This window comes from Peromyscus maniculatus, chromosome 14, assembly GCF_049852395.1.
Source record: "Peromyscus maniculatus bairdii isolate BWxNUB_F1_BW_parent chromosome 14, HU_Pman_BW_mat_3.1, whole genome shotgun sequence".
In the NCBI taxonomy this organism is placed as follows: Eukaryota; Metazoa; Chordata; class Mammalia; order Rodentia; family Cricetidae; genus Peromyscus; species Peromyscus maniculatus.
In genome coordinates, this window is record NC_134865.1 from 19,026,659 (window position 1) to 19,048,683 (window position 22,025).

At 38.0% G+C, this 22,025-nt stretch overlaps 1 protein-coding gene across 5 annotated transcripts in view; it reads left to right on the top strand.

Moving 5' to 3' along the window:
- Strn3 (striatin 3) overlaps nucleotides 1-22,025 on the top strand; it is a 97,251-nt gene that overhangs the window by 41,884 nt on the left and 33,342 nt on the right. For 3 of the 5 annotated variants that reach the window (XM_076550700.1, XM_076550698.1, XM_015994166.3), the window contains exons 2-8: nucleotides 1,173-1,276; nucleotides 1,635-1,708; nucleotides 6,188-6,269; nucleotides 11,496-11,669; nucleotides 13,716-13,842; nucleotides 15,481-15,622; nucleotides 20,449-20,559. In XM_076550700.1, coding sequence (XP_076406815.1) covers nucleotides 1,173-1,276; nucleotides 1,635-1,708; nucleotides 6,188-6,269; nucleotides 11,496-11,669; nucleotides 13,716-13,842; nucleotides 15,481-15,622; nucleotides 20,449-20,559 — 814 coding nt within the window. The remainder of the gene's footprint in view (nucleotides 1-1,172; nucleotides 1,277-1,634; nucleotides 1,709-6,187; nucleotides 6,270-11,495; nucleotides 11,670-13,715; nucleotides 13,843-15,480; nucleotides 15,623-20,448; nucleotides 20,560-22,025) is intronic. The other 2 variants (XM_076550697.1, XM_076550699.1) reach the window with 1 other exon arrangement.

A 22,025-nucleotide genomic window follows, 5' to 3' on the forward strand; every position in this document is an offset into this window, starting at 1 on the left:
AAGGATGAGGACCTTCATTTAAAGAAAGAAAGCCATGTGGGGTTGGAGCAATGGCTGAGTGATTAAGAGCACCAGCTGCTTTTCAGAGGGCCAGGGTTCAACCCCTCAGTACCTACTGTAAGGATTATGTCCTTAATTACATCACTAGCCTGCGATGAAGTCGGCACCCCAGCCTAAAAAGCGGGCGTGCCCTCTCTTGTGCACTCTCTCCTTCCATACTCTGCCCCCTTCGCGTGGTCTTGGTCTCTCTCTCTCTCCCTCTCCCTCTCCCCCTCCCTCCCTCCCTCCCTCCCTCCCTCCCTCCCTCCCTCCCTCCCTCCCTCCCTCCCTCCCTCCCTCCTTCCCTTCCTCCCTCCCTCCTTCCCTTCCTCCCTCTCTCCCTCCCTCCCTCCCTCCCTCCCTCCCTCCCTCCCCCTCCCTCCCTCCCTCCCTCCCTCTCCCTCCCTCTCCCTCCCACTCCTTTCCTCTCCCAATAAAGCTCTAGAAAGGGATCCATGGCTCACGTCACCGTCAGTCACCGTCACCGATACATCCAGCACTCTCTTCTGTTGGCATGGCTGCTGCAGGCAGCAACCAGCCACGAGTGCTGCCACTTAACCAACACCTACGTGATAGCTCATCACTGTCTCCAGCCCCAGGAATCTGAATCCCACTCCATAGGCACTGTATGCCTATAGTACACAGACATACACGCAGGCAAAACACTTGTACAAACAAAGTAATGATTCTTTTTAGTTTTTTCAAGACACAGTCTCACTATATGGCTCTGGCTGTCTTGGAACTCACTATGTAGACAAGGTTAGCCTTGAACTCAAAGAGATCTGCCTGCCTCTGCTTCCAAAGTTCTGGGATTAAAGGCTTGTTCCACCACACCTAGCAGATTTTTTTAAACTATGCTAATTTTTATCCACAAAATTTCTCCCAGGTTATGTAAAGATTTAACATTAATATTATTAGAGGCCCTAAAGAATTATAAGAAAATGGTCCATTTGTGGTTATCTTTATTTTCAAAGAGAATTATGTTATCTAATAGAAAGTCTATTTGGTCATTTCTATACATTTTAAGTCTTGAGGTCCTACATAAAAATGTTGCAGTTGCATTTATTTTTCCTATTTTGATTCACTGTGGCTGGTTAAGGAAAAATGAAATAAATGTATCTTAATGTTTTTAGGCACGGATCGCATTTTTACAAGGAGAAAGGAAAGGTCAAGAGAATTTGAAGAAGGATTTAGTGAGAAGAATAAAGATGTTAGAGTATGCATTAAAACAAGAAAGGTATGTATAGTTCATCTCTTAGTGACTAGAACAGAGCAGTGTCATCTTCATTTACCTCAGTGTTTGCTTTAGTGAAAGCGTTTTCACATTTTACTTTGTGTATGGGAAAAGAATGAGAAGTAGAAGTAATAGAGCTTGCTAAATATTTTGGATGTTTTCTATCTCTAAAGATCAGGAGAAATTTATCTTTTCATATATGTATATTTGTTACTTGGATAATTTTTCTTTAATAGTACATTTTCAGTGTTTTTAGCAAAAAAATTGGAAAAACGGGACACATTGCTTTGTTATTAGAGTAATGCATTAGTACTCAGTTGTAGAAAACTAATTATTCTTTTATTAATTGTTAAATTTTCAGGGCAAAGTATCACAAATTAAAATATGGCACAGAACTGAACCAAGGTGATTTGAAAATGCCAACCTTTGAATCAGGTAAATGTTATTCTTTTTTTTTTTTTTTTATCTCATTTTTATGTAACAGACATACTCTTTATCCTAATTTTAATTTTATAGCATTAGATGAATAGATGAATGATTATTAAAAAGTGTGAAATTTGATGAAAGAATTTTTAAATATGTATTTTTATGTGTGTGTGTATATATATATATGAGCATTCTTGTATGTGCACATAAGTGCTGGTATCCACAGAGTACAGAAGAGGGCATCAAATTCCCTGGAAGTGATATTAAAGGCAGTTAGGAGTTACCCAGTGTGGGTCCTGAGAATTGAACTTGGACCCTCTGCAAGATTGCTATGGAATCTCTCCAGCCCCTGGTGAAAGGACTAAACAAATAAAATTTTGCTTCTCAATCCTGAGATTACTTATCCTATTCTCTCCAAAGTGAAACCTATATAAAATTGTGAGTACATTTTTGCTAGGAATTAAAATCAAAACATGCTAAAGTAACTTTTTTCTACCTGTAAGCAATTTTTGTCCCTCATGTGAGCTTAATTAATGTATATTCACATACATATATATGTGTATATCTGCATGTATATACATGTGTTTATATCTGGTTAGGCATGGTGGTACATGCTATGAACCCTAGCACTGTAGAGGCAAAGGCAGGCAGATCTGAATTTAGTACCATCCTGGTCTGCAGAGTGAGCTCCAGGACAGTTAGGGCTACATAATGAGCGCCAACCCTCCCCAGTGTGTTTTTACATTTATGTCTTTATTGTGTGTGTGTGTGTGTGTGTGGGTGGGTGTCAGAGGACCACTTTGGGGGATTACTTCTGAACTTCTCTCATGTGTTTTGGGTGAATCTGGCTCAAGTTGTTTGATTTGGCAGTAAGCATCAACTCAAGCTTAATTTTTAATACTTAAAATATCCTTTTATCTGGAGAAGTTCTAAATAGTTCATTATAGTCCTAAGATAGTAGAAATTTGGAATTTATGGTTAGCCAGTTTAAAAATTTAGAGTAGGAAAATTATCTCCAATTTTCCTTCTTTGTAAAGTAGTAAATATGAGAGTAATAGTTAATAAATATGTAGCCTAGAGCGGATTGGATTATAGGAAAGAGCTAAATTTAGTTTTAGGAGTTCATCTAACTGTATAAAATCTAAAAGAATGAAGAATGTTTGGACATAAGCAGACTGTGGGAATCATATTAGCAATTTTTTTATTTCTTGAGTATCTGGAACTTGGTTACCCCAATTTTCCCCCCTTATTTTAAGGCAGGGTTTGTGCATTCCAGGCTTTCCTTCAACTCTATACATATCAGTGGATGACCTGAACACCTGATCCTTCTGTATCCACCTTCAGAATGCTGGAATTACAGACAGGGACAAGCATGTCTAATTTTATGTAGACATTTTTGACAGTGTAGTCAAATTGGAGTAGCTTGCTTCTAAGGCAGCCAGATTCTTTTCTTTATTTTAATATGAAAATTTTTTCCTTGTAGTTTGCTTCTGCTCTTAAAGTCAATGTGTGTAATAGGAAAATAAAACTTTGTAGGTATTAGTAAATTTTTAAAAATACCGGTTGGAATTTGGGTCAATAGTAAGTACTACCCACTTGACAGAAGCAAACCATAAATACCACCTGAATTGATTATTTTTGGGTCATCCCTGCTTTGACTTTTAACAGCGGAGCCTTTTATTTTATCTTCAAGTTGTCGTGAATTGAGATCAAGATGGCATGCATGTTCTTGAGTGGTTCTAAAGGCTCATTCTCATTCTAGAAAACACTCATATTCTCCTTTATTCTTAAGAATAAGAATGGGAATGGTAGTGTTTGCCTAGGATCTCACCAGTGAAGGGTAGAGGTCAGAGGGTCAGGAACTTGGTAATTCACCACTTAAAATGCAGGTATGGGGTCCCTACGGCTTATATGAGAATGCCCTTAGTGTAATTATAGTGAAAATCTAGAAGCATCTAGAATGTCCATCAGCATTAACATGGATAAATATGATACATTAGCGGGTAAATGCTGTTTAGCAATGAGTAAGTTAACTACAGCTAAACTTACCAATGTGAGGGGTCAAGTTCGTAAAATTGAAAATTGGTATAAATCATTTCTGCTATTCACAAATTAAGGTTTTAACGTTGAGATAGTGTTAATACTGTCTTAGAATTAGCTAGTAAGTGGTTGGAGGGACAATTTCTAGGATGCTAGTGTTTGTTGAGCTAGGCACTGATTGTTTGCGCAGAAACCCATTAAGTTGTGTGCTTATAATGTACTTCAAAGTTTATAATTGTCATAGTGAAAGAATGAAAACTCGGACTGGAGAGATGGCTCAGCAGTTAAGAGCACTGCTTGTTCTTCCAGAGGTCCTGAGTTCAATTCCCAGCAACCACATGGTGGCTCACAACCATCTGGAATGAGATCTGGTGCCCTCTTCTGGCCTGCAAAGATATGTGCAGACAGAACACTGTATACATAATAAATAAATATTTAAAAAAAAAAAGAGTGAAAACTCATTTCAACATGAGGGGGCTGGTTAAATAGGTATATATGTTGCGTAAAATACTATGTAATTTTTTTGGTAGTGGTGATGATGGTAAAGATCAAACCTAGACTTCTGCATTATATGCTAAGTGTTTTATCACCATAGTATACCCCCAACTTGATGTAATTATTTTAAAGTGATGCTAATGTGTCTTTCTTGGAGTATAATAAAATAGATACATTGGCTCCTATTAGTTATGTATATATTTTCAAGTAGAAAATACAGAATGAGAAATTCAAATACTAAAAGTTGTTAACTTTTGGTGATTGGCAGTCATATTTTTAAAAATGTTTTTGTCTCCAGTTGTTATTGAGAAAAATAAAAGTAGAGACTATCATTATTAAGTAATTACTTCTAGAAATTAGGGACTTACTTGTTTGAAGGAAGAATAAGAACATAATGATGAGTTGTTATGGTTAGAGAAGTAGTGGCTACAAAAGATACTATAATTATTGCCAGTAGGTACTAAGTGACTCTGAGTGGTCTGGGAGCTTAATAATTGAGAATTAGTCTTAATCTCAATATGGGATGGGGAGGGGGATTGTTTTCAAGCACTTCTCTTCATAGTACATTTATTTGGATAATGAGAATCTGTGTGGTGATAATAGTTTTACTGTAGGGATAGTTTTTTAAAGCTTAATTCAACTGAAATGATAACTGTTTACTAAACATGTTTAATTCAGTGGTAGGGAATTAGTGGTAGTGGATTTAGGGTTTTGTACAAGTAAAGAATGCCACTTTACTTAAACCTGTTGTTTCTTTCTTTCTTTTTTCCCCTCTCTTTTGTAAATGTAAACACTTTAAATAAAATAATGGCTCTTTACCTGTTGTATATACTGTTTTCTGAGTTGAGTATTGTGACACATACCTTTTAATCCCAGCGTTTAGGAGGCCTAAATAGGATCAATTTGATACCAGCCTGGCCTATATAGCATAGTAAGGCTCTATCTCAGTAAGCAAACAAAATTCCCCAAAGTAGTAATAAACCCACTTTCTGTTTGTGTGTGTATAAAAGATATTTATTACTAAGCTATAGATCACAAGGGCTCAGTGGAGTGAGGAGATAAGTATTCACTTTTGGATGTCTGCCAGAGAAGTCTGTCTCTGGGACTTGGATTCTGAGTTCCTCATCTAGGCTCTTTAAACAGAAAACTTGGACTACAGGTAGAATGAGCTACCTATGGATTTGCCATTCACCATAAATAGGTCTTTATTACTTCTTCTGGACCTGTTTAGGATTCAGCTTGGAGACGTTGAGAATCTGCTGGGCATCCTGGAAGCTAAGGCCCAGGAAGTAGCTGCAGACTAATGCTTGGCACGTCCCAAGAATAAGTGGTTGCCTGGATGGCTGCAAACTACTGCCTAGGGCCTAAGAAAAGGCTCTACCCACCACCGCTGCCCATCACAGTGATCTGTGTTAGAGACTCTTCAGCAGCCTGGTTAACTAGCCCCACTGGACCCTTGGTTTAGTTACTTTCTAAAAAGTAAAGTCTGCGATGGAGACATGAATGTCTACTGATATAAATTTAAAATGAAGCATGTCTGTGTATATATACCGACTGACAAACATACATATACACACACATACACACACACACACACACACACACACACACACACACACACATATATCCAGTATATAATTGTTGATTTTGAGTAGCATATATAATATACCTTTTTAATCTTAAAGTATTTGACACAGCAAAATTCTATTTTATTTTGAAGCCCAGGCATTTTTAATTTTTTAATCTTAAAGCACATTTGAGGTCATTTGATATTTAAAGCAGGTAGAGTTTTGAGTTATTGAACAAACATTAAAGGAATGACCTGTAGTAAATCTTTTAACTTTTTTCCTGTCTTATGTAAAATATTTTCATGTGTAAATTTATTTCTGAAAAAACTGAACTCTATAATAAGTTGAAATAATGTATGTAAAACTTCCCCTCCTTAATTTCCAGAGGAAACCAAAGACTCAGAGGCTCCTACACCACCTCAGAATAGCCAGCTAACGTGGAAACAAGGCAGACAGCTGTTGAGACAGTGAGTAATGATTTCAACTTTAAATCAAGTCAATTTATAAGTCTAAAACTTGCTTTAATTTACTGTATGGTTTTCATAGTGCTGCTTTTAAAAAATCCATTTGTAAGGCTGAGTGTGGTGGCACACGCATTTAACCCCAGCACTGGGAAGGCCAAGGCAGGCCTGATCTACAAAGTAAGTTGCAGGACAGCCAGGGCTACACAGAGAAACTCTGTCTCAAAAACAAACAAACAAAAGCAAAGATCATTGTGTGTGTATGGGGGTGAGGCCACAGCTGCTTGTGGAGATCAGAGGACAGCTTTCAGCAGTTGGCTCTCTCCTTTCATCTTTGGGTCACAGGGATGGAACTCAGGTCATCAGGCTTGGCTGTAGGTAACTCGACCCACTCAGCTGTTATTAAAGAAAGCTATTTTCCTCTAGCTTCAGGATAACTCCCCCTTCCCTCTCCCTCTTCCCCTTCTCTCCCTCCTCCCCTCCCTTTTCCTCCCTGCCTCTTTCTCCCTCTCCCTCCCCCCTCTCTTTCTCCCTCCCTCTCCCTCCTCCCCTCCCTTTTCCTCCCCCCCCACCCCCCTGCTTGCTATGTATATATAACATATAGATAGATAATTCACTGTGTGCCTTTAGAGGCCAATAGAGGGCACTGGATTCCACCTTGTGAGTGCTTAGGAACTCAACCCAGGACCTCTGCAAAGAGCAGCAAGTGCTTTTAATCACTGAGATGTCTCTCTAGACCTTAGTGAAACTTTTGAGGACCCCTTTTGATGTACTAGAGATAACTCTATGGCAAATCCTGTCTTTTTATCTAGTAGTTGGTTTTCTTATAGTTGGAAATTTTGCTATTTATATCCTGCTGATAACCCTGGAGTATAGTCAGATCCTTTATCTTGTTGTCAGTACATAACTACTGTACTTCTGTCTGAGCAGAACTGCAGTCGCGGTTTTTGTTTGTTTGTTTGTTTGGTTGGTTGGTTGGTTTTTTGAAACAGTATTTCTCTTTGTAGTACTGGCTGTCCTGGATCTCACTCTGTAGTCCAGGCTGGCCTCAAACTCAGAGATCCACCTGCCTCTGCTTCCTGAGTGCTGGGACTAAAGACTTGTGCCATCACTGCCTGAATGTATTCTTTCCTTCACTCCAGTTTCTGGGTTATTTGCCACTTGATAGTAGTACTAGGCTTTTTCTTTTGGGTCACCAACCAGCTCTCAAATCATGACACAGAGACTTTTTATTAGTTTTGAATGCTTGGCCTAGCTTAGGCTTGTTTCTGGCTGGCTCTGTTAACTTAAATTAACCCATTTCTCTTTGTCTACCTTTTGCCTCGGGCTTGTTACCTTTCTCTCTTCTGTACGTCTTACTTTCACTGCTTCTCCTGTCTCACTTGGCTGGCGGCTGCCTGGCCTCTGCCCCCAGGCATTCCCCTTGTTCTCTCCTCCTCTTGTTTTTCCTTCTCTCCCCATACCCCCAGCCTAGTGTTCTCCTCCTCTTTATTCTCTCTGCCTGCTAGCCCTGCCTATCCTTTCTCTGCCTAGCTCTGTGTTACACCAATCAGGTGCCTTAGGCAGCCAAAGCAAAATGGTTTTTCATAATTAAACAAATGAGACATAAACAAAACTAACACACCCTTACACAGTTAAAGTAATAGTCTGCAGCATAAACCGACGTAACATGTCTTTGCCTAGTTAAAATACTAGTCTACATCATTTGATCAGACGTTTAAGCCCTTCGCCATTTCATTGTCCTCCTTGTCTCCTCTACTTGTGGCTGCTTTATTTGTGTCCTTGCTCTGCCTTAAACCCATGATGCATCATCTTTTTTAGTATCTTTTTATCACTGGTTGCCCACTGGTCAGTCTCACCAGAGTATGGATAAACCACAACCTTAGTTCAGTCTTACTTTTTGATCTGGAAATCTCATTAACTCATGGAGAAAAACAGCAGAATCAGTGGACGGCATAACTGTTAGCTTACATCCACCTTGTACAGAGGACCTCTCTCTACCCCATTCTCCATGGCCATTCCATTTGCCACAGTCCAGCCGCAGCTGGGGTTCAGGTCCTAAGGTGGGGCAGGGGCGTCACGCGTGTTGGACGACCACCAGATGAGTTTAACACGAGTGGCTGGCCCGAATAGCTCCGCTCTTCATGATTTATACATCGAAAACAAGCATGTTTTCCCACACTGACAAACAAGTTTTTCCATCCTCTAATGTTAAGCTCCGGCAAAAACAAATATGTCAAATATGTTTGCTCCCAACTTTTACTTCAAAACATCTTTAAACCAAAACAACGCTTATCATTTTGTTAGCTTGGCCAGATATTAAGCCCGGTAAATCTTGTTTTTATAAAACTAAAAGGTGATTGACATAGGCACACATTTTCAAGAACAATAATTTCATTTAAAACATACTTACAGAAATAGGGTGATATGCTTCCAATCCTATCAGCACTGAATTAGAACAGCTCATTGGGACTGAAGACATCAGGCATCCCCAGACAAGAAACCTGAGAAGCATTAGCTCCCAAAGAATTTTAGGCAAAGATATTCAAGGAAAAAAATAGGGTTTCCAGGAATGATCATATCTGTCCCATGCATGATTGACAAAATAATACTAAAACTGCCAAGAGACTCACTGGTCAGTCATTACAAGAGAGAAGAGAGTGTTCTTTCAACTTTTTAACTTTTCTTTCTGGAATCTGTTTAAGCTTCTTATTTGTTACCTAGTTTCCAGATTCTTATAAATGACTAGAACCTGAACTAAGAACAGTTTTGATGGAAAAGGGCACTAGAATAACTAGGAAAGTTGAAGGGAACACTCCATGATAGGTGTCAAGTCAGGGAGCTTTGGAGAACTTGCAGAGAAAGTCCCAGGACCCAGTCTTAATCTCTGTCTGGTTGTCTACTTCTCTGTATTAGTTTGATTCTCTTCTTCTGAAGAAAAACTCCTTGTTTCCCCATGTGACAGCTCCCTACCTCCATTTCCGAGAAGGGTTTGAAATGGCCTAACTTAATCAAGCAATGATTCAGTCATTCCTATCCAGGTTGTGGAAGACTCTGGCAGTTAATTTAGGCCCAAGTTTAGAGACTGGGTAAGGAAAGAAAGTTTCCACCACATGTAGATTGCGTTGTTTAGAATAAAGAGTGGGGATGGCTGCAGGGAAATCTTGATTTCTCTCAAATGCTCATCTCATCACCTGCATTCATGTTGTCTCTGCTTTGCTTTACCCTTTATTTTTAGAGCCAAACTCTTTTGAAACAAGGTTGTTGTGTGGTACCCAAGACTTGCCTTGTACTCTTGGTCCTGGCACTTTTTCTGGATAGTTTATCTCTGTAGTCTTTATTCTTGTTCCTTGCTTTGCCTCTTGAATGCTGGGATTTCAGGAGTAAATCACCATACTTCCCTAATCTTTTTGTTTAATTGCATTTATTTGTGCATAAAAAGGTGGTATTGCTTATTTTGCTCATTTTTATTCTCCTTTTTTTTTGTTTGCTTGCTTGCTTGCTTTATTGCTATTCTAATCATTCTTCCTGTTATTATTAGCTTTCCCCTATTTTGATTGTTTACTAGGAGTATTTAAACATAAATTTTGAAAAAAATGTGTACATATTTATGCCTGATTGTTTGTATGTACACCACATGCATACAGTGCTGTTGGGGCCCAAAGAGGGTGTCAGATCCCCTGGAACTGGAGATCTAGGTTGATTGTGAGGCATTTGACCGAGGTGTAGGAAGCTGAACCCAGGTCCTCTTCAAGAGCAGCAAGTGTACTTAGCCACAAGCCATCCCTCCAGCCTCAAGACTTCTTTCTCATCCTTCATTAACTCTTAAATATTTTCAGGTGAAATTAAATTCACAGCCTATTATCTACTTATCACCATCTATCTCCTTTCCAATCCATTGGATCCTAGGTTAAGTATTTGGCTTAGATAAGAGGACTTTGAAAACCACAGAACCAGAGAAGTGCTCTGGAATCTGAGATCCTGGAAGGGGATTAGTCCGTTGATGAATCCCTGGCTGAGAACCTAGCATGGTACTATTCTGTGGTTTATATCTACTGATTCTCTCCCATACCTTGGATATTTAAAAAACATGTATGTGTGCATATATATGTGTGTGTGTAAATTCACATATCTATTTAAAAGACATATGTGTGTCTGGATAAAGGCATGCCTTTATATATGTGTGTGTGTATTTCAAAATCTTTTTAAAAGGTATTGAGATAATTGGCTCCTTATCAGAGGTATCCATCCTTCTTTCCTTCCTTCCTTCCTTCTTTCCTTCCTTCCTTCCTTCTTTCCTTCCTTCCTTCCTTCCTTCCTTCCTTCCTTCCTTCCTTCCTTCCTTCCTTCCTTCCTTCCTTCCTTCCTTCCTTCCTTCCTTCCCTCCCTCCCTCCCTCCCTCCCTCCCTCCCTCCCTCCCTCCCTCCCTCCCTCCCTCCTTTCCTCCTCCCTCCCTTCTCTCCCCTCCCCTCTTCTTTCTCTTCCTCTTTTCCCCTTCCCCTTCCCTTTTTCCTATTTCCTTTTCCTTTCCTTTCTTGCTTTTTCAAGACAGGGTTTCTATTCCTAGCTACCCTGGAATTCCTCTGTAGACCAGGCTGGCCACAATTCACACATCTGCCTGCCTCTGCGTTCTGAGTACTGGGATTAAAGTTGTGTGCCACTAGACCCCACCTTAGTTCATTTTTTTTTTTTTTTTTAAAGATTTTATGTGTGTGAGTGTTTTGTCTGGATGTATGCATGTGTACCACATGCATGCTGGGTGCCCACATAGGTCAGAACAGGGTGTTAGATACCTTGGAAACTGGGGTTGTGGGCCACCATGTGAGCATTATCTCTAGCATGTGTATTTCAATTTTGACTAACAGTTGACATCATTCTCTTAGAACTGAAATTAGTCTATAGTGGAGCTATTGAGACAATGAAAAAGTATTTGTATGATTGTGGAGTTTTCTGAAAATAAATTAATATGATTTGAAGGTGGCAGGTGTTAACAGTGTGTTGAGTTTTCTTTAATTAATTAATTATTTTTATTTTACTTGCATTGGTGTTTTGCCTACATGTATGTGTGTGAGGGTGTCAGATCTTGGAGTTACAGATGGTTGTTAGCTGCCATGTGGGTGCTGGGAATTGAACCCAGGACCTCTGGAAGAGCCGTCAGTGACTCTTAACCACTGAGCCATCTCTCCAGCCCTCAGTATGTTGAATTTTAATGTTTAATTTTTCTTTTCATAGGTATCTTCAGGAAGTAGGATATACAGATACAATATTAGATGTACGATCTCAACGGGTAAGGTCATTACTTGGACTGTCTAATTCAGAACCAAATGGATCTGTAGAAGCAAAGAATTTAGAACAGATCCTGAATGGTGGTGAATCTCCTAAACAAAAAGGACAAGAAATCAAAAGGTAAGGTTTATATTTGTAGATGAACATAGTTTACCTATGGACATCAAAGTCAGTGGTGCAGCAGAGATTTTCATTGTGAATCTCATTTTTAGCATGATTTTAGTACTTGTTAGACATTAAATGACTGTTTTTTGACTACATGAGTAGTTTTGAAATACTTAAAAATATTTGAACAAATTAAAGATACTTTTTTTAACATAAGAAATCTGTAAAATGGGTTGGTGTCTCTTGGGTCTTGGAACCCTGACTAGGGGTGGTTAGGGAATGAACAAATTACAGACATTAGACACATACACACAGGAAAGCTGGGGTGGCTGCCTGGGCTCTCTGATGGAGAAGTGCAGCATCCAGGAAGCTTAGCATGCTTATCATATACAATTGGACAAGGAAGTGTGTGTGTGTGTGTGTGTGTGGGGGGGGGGGGGTTATGGTATGCGGCTGAATCAAGGAGGCACATTTAGCTCATCTGGGTAGGAACAGTCTCTCTCGGCCATAAGTATCTGGGATAGGGGGTTAGAAAGCTACTGTGTGCATTTACACACACACACACTATCAACATTTGCAGTTGGATCTGAGGAAGGCTTTGCTACTCCATGGGGCTAAGACTTTGGTCTTTGACATTGCTCTTATCTTTATTATTCTTTTTTTTTTTTTTTTTTTTTTGAGACAAAGTTCTCTAGGTAGCCCTGGCTGGCCTATAATTCAGAGCTTCCTGCCTCTGCCTCTCAAGCACTGGGATCAAAGGCACACCAAGTCTGCCCCTTCATGTCAACAACACACATTCTCACTCAGGGCCTCCTCTGCTCCCCACAGATTGGTATCTTACGAATATATGTTTCATAATTTTTTTAAAAGACTTATTTATTTATTATGTATACAGTGTTCTGTCTGCGTGCCAAATCTCATTACAGATGGTTGTGAGCCACCATGTGGTTGCTGGGAATTGAACTCAGGACCTCTGGAAGAGCAGGCAGTGCTCTTAACCGCTGAGCCATCTCTCCAGCCCCATGTTTCATAATTTTAAATATGGGCAGATTTAATAAATTTAGCTTTTGTGTTTCACTGTTTAGTCTTCAAACATTTAGGCTAAAGTATAAGAGGTCACAAAAAAATTGCTAAGTTGCTTGTTCTGGTATTTTTGAGAAATGATAACATGTTTGATTGTCTAAACTTAGTAGATTGTTTTTCTTTTTAAAGACTTTATTTTCTTCTTCTTCTTCTTCTTCTTCTTCTTATTATTATTATTATTATTATTATTATTATTATTATTTTGGTTTTTTCGAGACAGGGTTTCTCTGTGTAGCTTTGCGCCTTTTCCTGGAACTCACTTGGTAGCCCAGGCTGGCCTTGAACTCACAGAGATCCTCCTGGCTCTGCCTCCTGAGTGCTGGGATTAAAGGCGTGCGCCGCCGCCACCACCACCCGGCAAGACTTAATTTTAATTATGTTTGTGTGTGTGTGTGTGTGTGTGTGTGTGTGTGTGTGTGTGGTGGGAGATGATGTACATGTAAATGTTGGTGTATATAGATGCCCAAAGAAGGCATTATAATCTTCCTACTGCTGTGAGCCACCCGATGTGGGTGTTGGGATCCAAACTCGGGTCCCTTGAAAGATCTCTTACTTGTACTTTTACCTGCAGAGCCATTTCCAGGCTCCAGACATTTTAGGCAATATCTTATAGTTATGTTGTCTTGAACCAGGAGTGATGGCCCAAGCGTGCTGGTAGGAGGATCAGGAATTCAAAGTTATTTTCAGCTACATGATGAGTTGAGATTAATCTAAACTATGTTAAGATCCTGTCTCACAGCAACAAAAAATTAGGTTGTGTTTGAATTGCAACAGTTACCTACAAGTAGTTTTAAACTAGGAATTAGAAGGGTCAGGATGTGGCTCGGCAATTGAACACTTGTCTAACAAGTATTCTTCTGACATCCTGGGTTCAATTCCTAGTACCACTAATAAGGAAAAATATTAAAATAGGATGCAGGAAGAAATATTAGAGTCAGTCACTGAAATAGTTGGAATCATCTTTTTCTTTTCCTACAGGCCCTCTGGTGATGTTCTTGAGACATTCAATTTCTTAGAAAATGCTGATGACAGCGATGAAGAAGAAAATGACATGATTGAGGGCATCCCAGAAGGAAAAGACAAACTTCGGATCAGTAAGCACAAAGTAGGAGAGTTACATGATTTTCTGTCTAGAGTAATGTGAACAGAAGTTTTTAGGTGTCCCTTGAAAGGTTTATATTGCCAGCTACTACTGCATTATATACAGATGCAGGAATTATGATTTCATGTACTAATCACTAAATGGCTGAGAAAAGGTCTGTTTTTAAAGTATTTGTCCAGTGGTTTGAAACTTTTTAAAAAGAAATGGCACCCTTTTCAATCCTGCCACAATTTGGAGTCACATTGAAGTTTATCCTAACAGTATCCGAGCTTGGGTAAGGGACTGATACATGGGTTGTAAATATGTGCCAACATTCTGATTATTTGCTAAGGATTACTTTTACTAATACTCTAAGAAATGGACTTAATGTATTTTAATAGTGAATGAGGAGTTAGCTCTACAGGACCAAAAGTAGAATATGCCCCATTTGTAAGCATCAGAGAAGTGTTCAGTATTTCTCGTGTGTGTGTGTGTGTGTGTGTGTGTGTGTGTGTGTGTGTGTGTGTGTGTGTGTGTTAAAAACCAAGGCCTGAGGTTGTATGTTGAAGTATTTGACCAGTATGCACCAATTCCACAGTGTAGCCTCAGCACCACATAAACTAGATGTTGTAGTGCAGCGCTTGAGAGGTGAGGCTGTCCTTAGCTAGATAGAGACTTGGAGTCATTCGGCTTCTCCATACCCTGTCTATCCAAAAAAGATTAACAAACAGAAAAAGTGAATCAATTCAGTTGTGGCACTTGGAGGTTTTACAATAATATGGGAAAAAATGCAAATATTTTGGTTTCAACCTTTCTCCAGCTTTTCATATGTGTGATGTACTTTGTTGGATGCATAGAGTTTTATTTTTTAAACTTACTGTGCGTTATAGAGTGCGTGTTTGCTACAGCACAAGAAAGTGAGGACAATTCCGTGGAGTCAGTTTTCTTCTTCCACCTTTATGTGGTTTATGAGGATAAAACTCAGGTCATTAGGCAGGCATTTTTTTCCTGCTGAGTCATCTCAAAAACCTGACTTGTTGTTTGTTCTGGTAAGTAGGTAGGTTGCTTTTATTATCTGTTGCACAACCAATATAAGTTTATTGGTTCTTATTGTTCAGCCAATTCAAAATAATTTACTAGGATGCAGGTGAGTAGGTGATTTTTTTTTTTTTAATAGCAGAAATCTTTTTTTAAAGCAGAAATCATCTGTGAACTTACTATAATTAAAAAAAAATCTTTTTTTTTTTTTTTTTTTTTTTTTTTTTGGTTTTTCGAGACAGGGTTTCTCTGCGAGCTTTGCACCTTTCCTGGAGCTCACTTGGTAGCCCAGGCTGGCCTGGAACTCACAGAGATCCGCCTGGCTCTGCCTCCCGAGTGCTGGGATTAAAGGCGTGCGTCACCACTGCCCGGCAAGAAATCTCTTAAGGAGTAAAACATTGGCCTTTTTGCTTGGGTCACATCTTACAAGTGATCTTCATACAATAGTGTTGAACTGTTCATCTAGGGCATAGTTTGAGATTTGTGAATCTTGTGGGAAAAGTACAGGTGTGGATATGAATAATTTCAAAGTAGATCTGTAAGTACTGTTAGGTGAAACTGTGAAAGGTCCTCTTTAAAATGTGGGATGAAAAGGACTTATTCCTGGCTGTTTTCTCTTTACAGATAGGGAATGAAGGTTTAGCTGCGGACTTAACTGATGACCCTGATACTGAGGAAGCACTCAAAGAGTTCGACTTTTTAGTAACTGCAGAGGATGGTGAAGGGGCTGGCGAAGCACGGAGTTCAGGGGACGGTACAGAATGGGGTAAGGGGCCAGAGAAGCTGGGTGGGAGGAGATGTAGCCTTTCACTGTGTGTGGGGTCTGCGTGTCTGCGTGTGTGGGACAGGGAAACGGAGAGCAAGAAGTGCTGTTGGGAATGTGAGCTGTTTGGTCCTCATTTATTAGATTTTGGCACTTCAGAAGTTGATCCTAAGTGTTTTGTTGATTTATAAATTTATTTTTCCCCTCTAACAGATGTTTTTTAAAACAAGAATTATTTATTTTTATTCATACCCGCCATTTAATTTTAGGTAATCAAGGCTTTACGAGAATTTAACCTCCTCGTATGCCCATATGATGTTACCTGTCTTAATGCTAGGTAGGACTAAATTATTAATTCTGACTTATAGCTCTAATAATGAGCAAGATTTAGTGAGGGTATTACACTTATTGCATATAATATTCTGTGTACAAATGTGAGGGCCTAAACTTTGAAAGTGATATATAAAGCTAATAGTAGACGTTTAATCAAAAGAAAGAAAAGTTCTATCAGTAGTTAAAAACCCTATTCATATACATGCAAAAATATTTCAAAGTAATAGCTTAAAATGTGTTTTTCCCATTAATATGTTTATTTAATCATTATTTAATGTTATCTGGTAAAGGTGATAGAACTCAAAGTGTGTTTATAGAGCTTTTTCTGGAGGTTAGTTTAATACACTTAAAAAGATTTATCACTAGTTTTTTTGTTTTTTTAAATCACTCTGGTGTTAGAAAAACACACTTGGACTGGGCATGCACATGCCTTTAATCCCAGCACCCAGGACACAGAAGCAAGCAAGTTGATGAGTTCAAGGCCAGCCTGGGAGTTCCAGGACAGCCAGGGCTACACAGAGAAACCCTGTCATTACTAACCAAAAAAGAAAAAGAAAAACAAATGTGTCTTTTTTGTTTGTTTGTTTGTTTTTGTTTTTGTTTTTAATATTTTGGGGCTGGGGGATGGCTCAGTGGTTAATAGCATTTACCTTTCTGAGGAACAGAGTTTGGCTCCTAGCACTTAAGTTGGTGACAGCCACCTGTAACTCCCATCTCCAGGGATGTTCTCATTCTTAGCTCAAAGCATCATTTTTTTTTTTTTTTTTTTTTAAGATTTATTTATTTATCATGTATACAGAAGAGGGCGCCAGATCTCATTGCAGATGGTTGTGAGCCACCATGTGGTTGCTGGGAATTGAACTCAGGACCTCTGGAAGAACAGCCAATGCTCTTAACCTCTGAGCCATCTCTCCAGCCCTCAAAGCATCATTTTTAAATTTACTTCAAAGTGGATATAAAAGGGGCACGTTCATTGAAAATATAAACTCCACAGTTACTGTTTGGACTTTGTCCATATTTGTATTTTCTTGAAATGGCTGTATTTTAGGAGATTTCTTGTTTATAGGAAAAACAGTAAAAAAAAAAAAAAGAAAAAATTCTGTAGCTCATTAAATCTTGGACTATATTTTCCCTGTAACTTTAAAAGTACTGGTTATTTTTTTTTTCTGAAAATTTTAGTGATGTAAAAATAGAAATTATGCAAATATTTTATAGCATAAGTAAATTTTAGAGACCATAAATAAATGTCAGATATAAAGTTAGAAATCACCTACAATATTATAGACTGTCATGGTTAACATTAAGTACATGAATATTTATACACACAATCTATTTAATTAAGAGTTTGTTGAACATCTGTTTAGCTAAATCTTGGCACACAACCATTTGTTTTCTTTATCTAAAGTTACTAGAATTTTAACATGTTTGACATAACAAAACATCTCAAATTTAGTTTGTGTGACGTGAGATTATTTCTTTAATAATGTTATATAGAAATGATTAGTCCTTTGTTCAGAGACTTTTGGCTGTAAGGTAGAGTTTTAAAGAGGACTTGATCTGTGAGTGACAACTTCCTTATCACTACCCGACCTTTATTTCCTTTTTAAATGGAAATAACCAAAGACGACAGAAATTTTGAGCATGTTAAATTCTTGGTGATCCAAGTAGTTTTGGTATAGAAGCACAAAGGATATATGCAGTGTTTCTAAAACTCATCTGTTCGACAGCTGTTGTGTTCATTTTTTCTGAAACTAAGAGAATGAGTGCAAAAAACACTGCCTTTATTTTTAATTTATTTACTCAAGTTTTTAATGGTTTTTAAATGGGAAGGTTTTTAGGTTGAAATTAAAGAGTCTTAAACATATTCCAGAATCTTGTTATCTTATGAAACCACTGCTTTTAAAAGAAGCTTTTAGGTCTTGTTCAAACACTGTTATTTAATTAGATAATATAGTTCAATTTTATGTTCTTCACATAATTACAAGTATTAGCTGGTATGTCATTATTTGCCTTTTTCTTAGAAGATCTGTGGCATTTTAAGAATATTCACTTACTTTCTTCAACTCTTTGAAACTATGATCTCTGAACTTTTTAGGATTACAAAATATAATTAATATCTGAATATTGGTATTTACAAACAAGGCATAAAGTGTTATTATTTTCACAAAGTGAAACTAGTTAAAAACTTATGCCATGGTTAATATGTTTGAATAATTCTGCTTTGGTAATCAGAATTACCATAATGGAATTTCATAGTTTTGTGGTTTCACGTTGTTTGGAGTCAACTTTTTTGTGCATGTTTGTGTTTTCTTTTAGGGAAAAAAAAGGTTCCCATAATTGATTCAACTTCATTTCTTGGTATTCCCCACCCCTAGATTTTTAAAACAGGATTAATATGTAGAAGATTATCCTGCCTCTTCCCTTTTGCTCTTACCTATTTCTTATAAGCAGTATCAAATCATCTGTTACTTACCAGGCAAGTTCCAGGATGTTTTTGTGCACATATGCATCCACCAACCTTTCCTTTGCACTGCCTTAGTTTACTTTTGCTTTCTAGACTTGAGGTTATCTTGCAAGTAATACTTGTTTTGTTGTTGTTGTTGTTGTTTTCTTTGCTTTTCACTCCACTCTTTGCTACTGTACTTACAGCAATCCACAGCTTCATTCTTGCTACACAGGACGTTTAGAAAACTGGTCATTTTAATTAGTTTTTTTCTTTTGTAAGAGTTTGTGCCACCTAAGTCTTAAGGTTTTGTTTTGTTTCTTTAATCTGTGGTTGTAAAACGTGTTTCTTTTAAGATGTGTTAATTTGTCTTAATGTAAGTAATTGCCAACAGGAATCAGTAGTTTTATTAAGATGACTGTATGAGCTGGTCTAGAGGTGCAAACCTATAACCACAGCAAGTCTGAGACAGGAGGATCATGAATCTGGGCTAGCTGGTGCTGTGTTCCAAGACCCTGTCCTCAAACAGAAGTGAGGAGTTCAAATGACTCAGGTCATAGTTGTCCATTCACATTATCCAGTAAATGGACAGGATTCCTGATACGGCATAGTTTTCAGGAAACCTCATGACTAGAGTATATTAAAAACTAGTTTCCTTTTAAATAAATATTAAAACTGTGCTCCAATTGCAGATTTGACAATTCATTAAATATTAATCTTAAGTAAGTCAGTTTCAGGTACTAGAATTTATCCAATTCACCTTTTCACATACTAACTACTTATGATGATAGAACAAAGGCATAACGATTGTAGAGAAGAATTAAGGTAGAGGAACCTGACTTCTCTGCTGTTCAAACATGAGACCTTGTGACGCTTACTTTACACATCAGTCTAGAGGGGCAGGAACGCCTTTCCATGATTGAGTGAGGCCTAGGGAGCTTTTGAGACTTCAAAAACAGCAGTTTAAAACTAAAATCTTATTATTCAGTGTAATTTATTTAAAAACTAATTGTTTGGATATAATTTTTATTTAGGACTCTAAAACAGTCTTAACTGTTAATTTTAATAATAATAATAATAATAATAATAATAATAATAATAATAATAATGTTGCCTTAAAACTAAATGAATGAAAATCTTCAAGTAGTAAAATAGTTCTAGGAAAGTTATTTTTATACTATCTCTTTTAAGACTTCTCTAGTTCACTATGAGTAGGTTTCCCCCTCCACCACCACAGGCATAAGCATTTACTTAAACATTGCTGAAAACACACACAAAAGATGATACCAAGTATAAAGCAATGTGTGTTTTAACCCCTTTGTGCTTGTCACTGTTTTACCCTGAAAAAAGTCAACTCAAATCAAGACTTGAGTGGAATTTGAATTTTCTTGTTTTATTTTTATTCTATTATTTTGCCGATCTTTAGTTGTAGTCCAGTGGAAAAAGGTAATGAAATGTTGAACTGTTGGGAGGGGATGGAGACAGAAGTGGTCTTTGAATGCTTTGTGTGAATTACTTGAGACATTGTATTTGGGAACTATATGTATTATATACTGGAGTAGAATGCTTTTCTATCATAGTACAGTTATCCTGTGCATGCAGAACTAGTGTGACAGGGATGATGCATGACTAATTTCATCAATGAAATGGCACTGACATTTATAGCTTGCACTTTATTACGAATTCGCATGCAATTCATTTGTTTGCTTATATGATGCTGGCTGAATACTTTTTATTAACATTTTTGTAAAGATGCAGTGATCTATTTTTTATTATTAGATTTCTAATGTTAGTCCAATGATGAAAGAATATTCTTCAACTTTGTGATACATAAAAATGAAGTATTGTTTACTAGTGGATGATATTAAATGTTTAGAAACTTGAGGACATTTAGTTGAGTTGTGAGTTACAAACAGACTGCACCTTTCAAGTGTTTTGAGTATATGCTATTACAGTGTCTTTATTATGATGATCGAAAGCTTTAACCGTTTACTGCCAACAGCTTGCCTTGCCAACTGCTGATTTTTGTCTTTTACTAATATGCTGCATGTAGATAAAGATGACCTCTCCCCAACTGCTGAGGTCTGGGATGTAGACCAGGTACTAATAAGTAAACTGAAGGAGCAGTACAAGAAGGAGCGAAAGGGGAAGAAAGGGGCAAAGAGTAAGTGCGGCTTACGACTGTTACCGTTTGTGTGCTGGGGCTAAGAAAAGGGTCTCTGATGAGTCCAGTGCTTTGTGTCACAGAGGGGGCAACGAACTTTAAACTTTGTCTGCTGGGTAACTGAAATTTAGATGTGCTATTGGTCAGGTAGAAAATTCTTTTAAATATGTAAGACAGAGGTGAAAAGATTTTCCAAAACTTAAAGATTTATCAAATTAAAAGGAATATTGGCTTTGGAATTCAGAATAATTGAAATTTGCTCAGAAGGGAGGTATTTCACACACAGATATTTAAAGGTGTTTCTAGCCATAGCCAGCATTTATTTGTCTGGGAATCCTTAAGCACAGTGGGTAGGAAAACCCTTCCCTGGCTTTTGCTTTTTGGTCATAATCTAATAATAATTAGTGGCCACAATTTTTTTTTCTGCCTAACAGTTTCTTGACTGTAGCTCAGCAAAGGCCAGTGGTTCAAGAAGTGGTGATAAAAAGCGTTCTTTGGTCCATAGCTGGCTGTCTTTGGGTGCCTGCATATGTGTTCTTCACCGTGAAAGTGTAAAGTGCAACTGTAGGACCTCCCAGAGAAGTAACTTGGTGTTTGGTTAGTCACACTTCACAGCCTCTAGGGAGAAGAATCCTTATACTTAGGATACATTTCTTTCCAAAAGTTTTCATTTTGAATTGGCTATTGACTTTTAGTCTCACTTTTTTTTTTTTTTAAATAAGTGTATGAAGAGTACTTGCTGCTCTTTTTAGAGGACCTGGGTTTGGTTGCTACAGGCATACGGTAGCGAACAACCAGCTGTAGTCTGCATCCCAGAGGGTCTGGTGCCCCTTTCTGGCCTCAGTGTGTACTGCATCCACATGATGCATTAGCATACATCCAGGAGAACACATCCATACACATACAAATAAATAAATCTGGCCAGGCATAGTGACACATACCTTTAATCCCAGCACTCACAAGGCAAAGTAGAGGTGGCAGACCTCTGTGAGTTCAAGGCCAGCCTGATCTACCTGAGGAGCTCCAGGCTAGCCAAGGTAGTATAGTGAGAATCTGTCTCAAAAAAAATAAAATAAAATAAAATAAAAACTAAAAAGAGTATAGTGTCACAGAGAAAAATAGTGCATAGTAAAGACCAAGACATAGAGGCATTCTTCCTGTTCCTTTTTCTAGTGACAGACACCCTAGCTCATAAAATGACAGGTATATCAGAAATCATTTTTTCTTCGATCATGGAGTATTTGAGTGATTGAATTTACTGTGGAGGTAACTAGGGTTTTGAGAATCTCACCTGTTAGTCCCCCCCTCCTTCTTCCCTTCTTTCTCATTTCCCTCTCTCCAAAGCTTTACCCGTAAGTAAATCCCCACCTGACAAGTGTCTTCTATAACTTGGTGCTAGTTTGTGTTACTGCATGTGAATAAAAGGACAAACTATTGTTAGGAAATGTCAGACTGTATTGTGAACT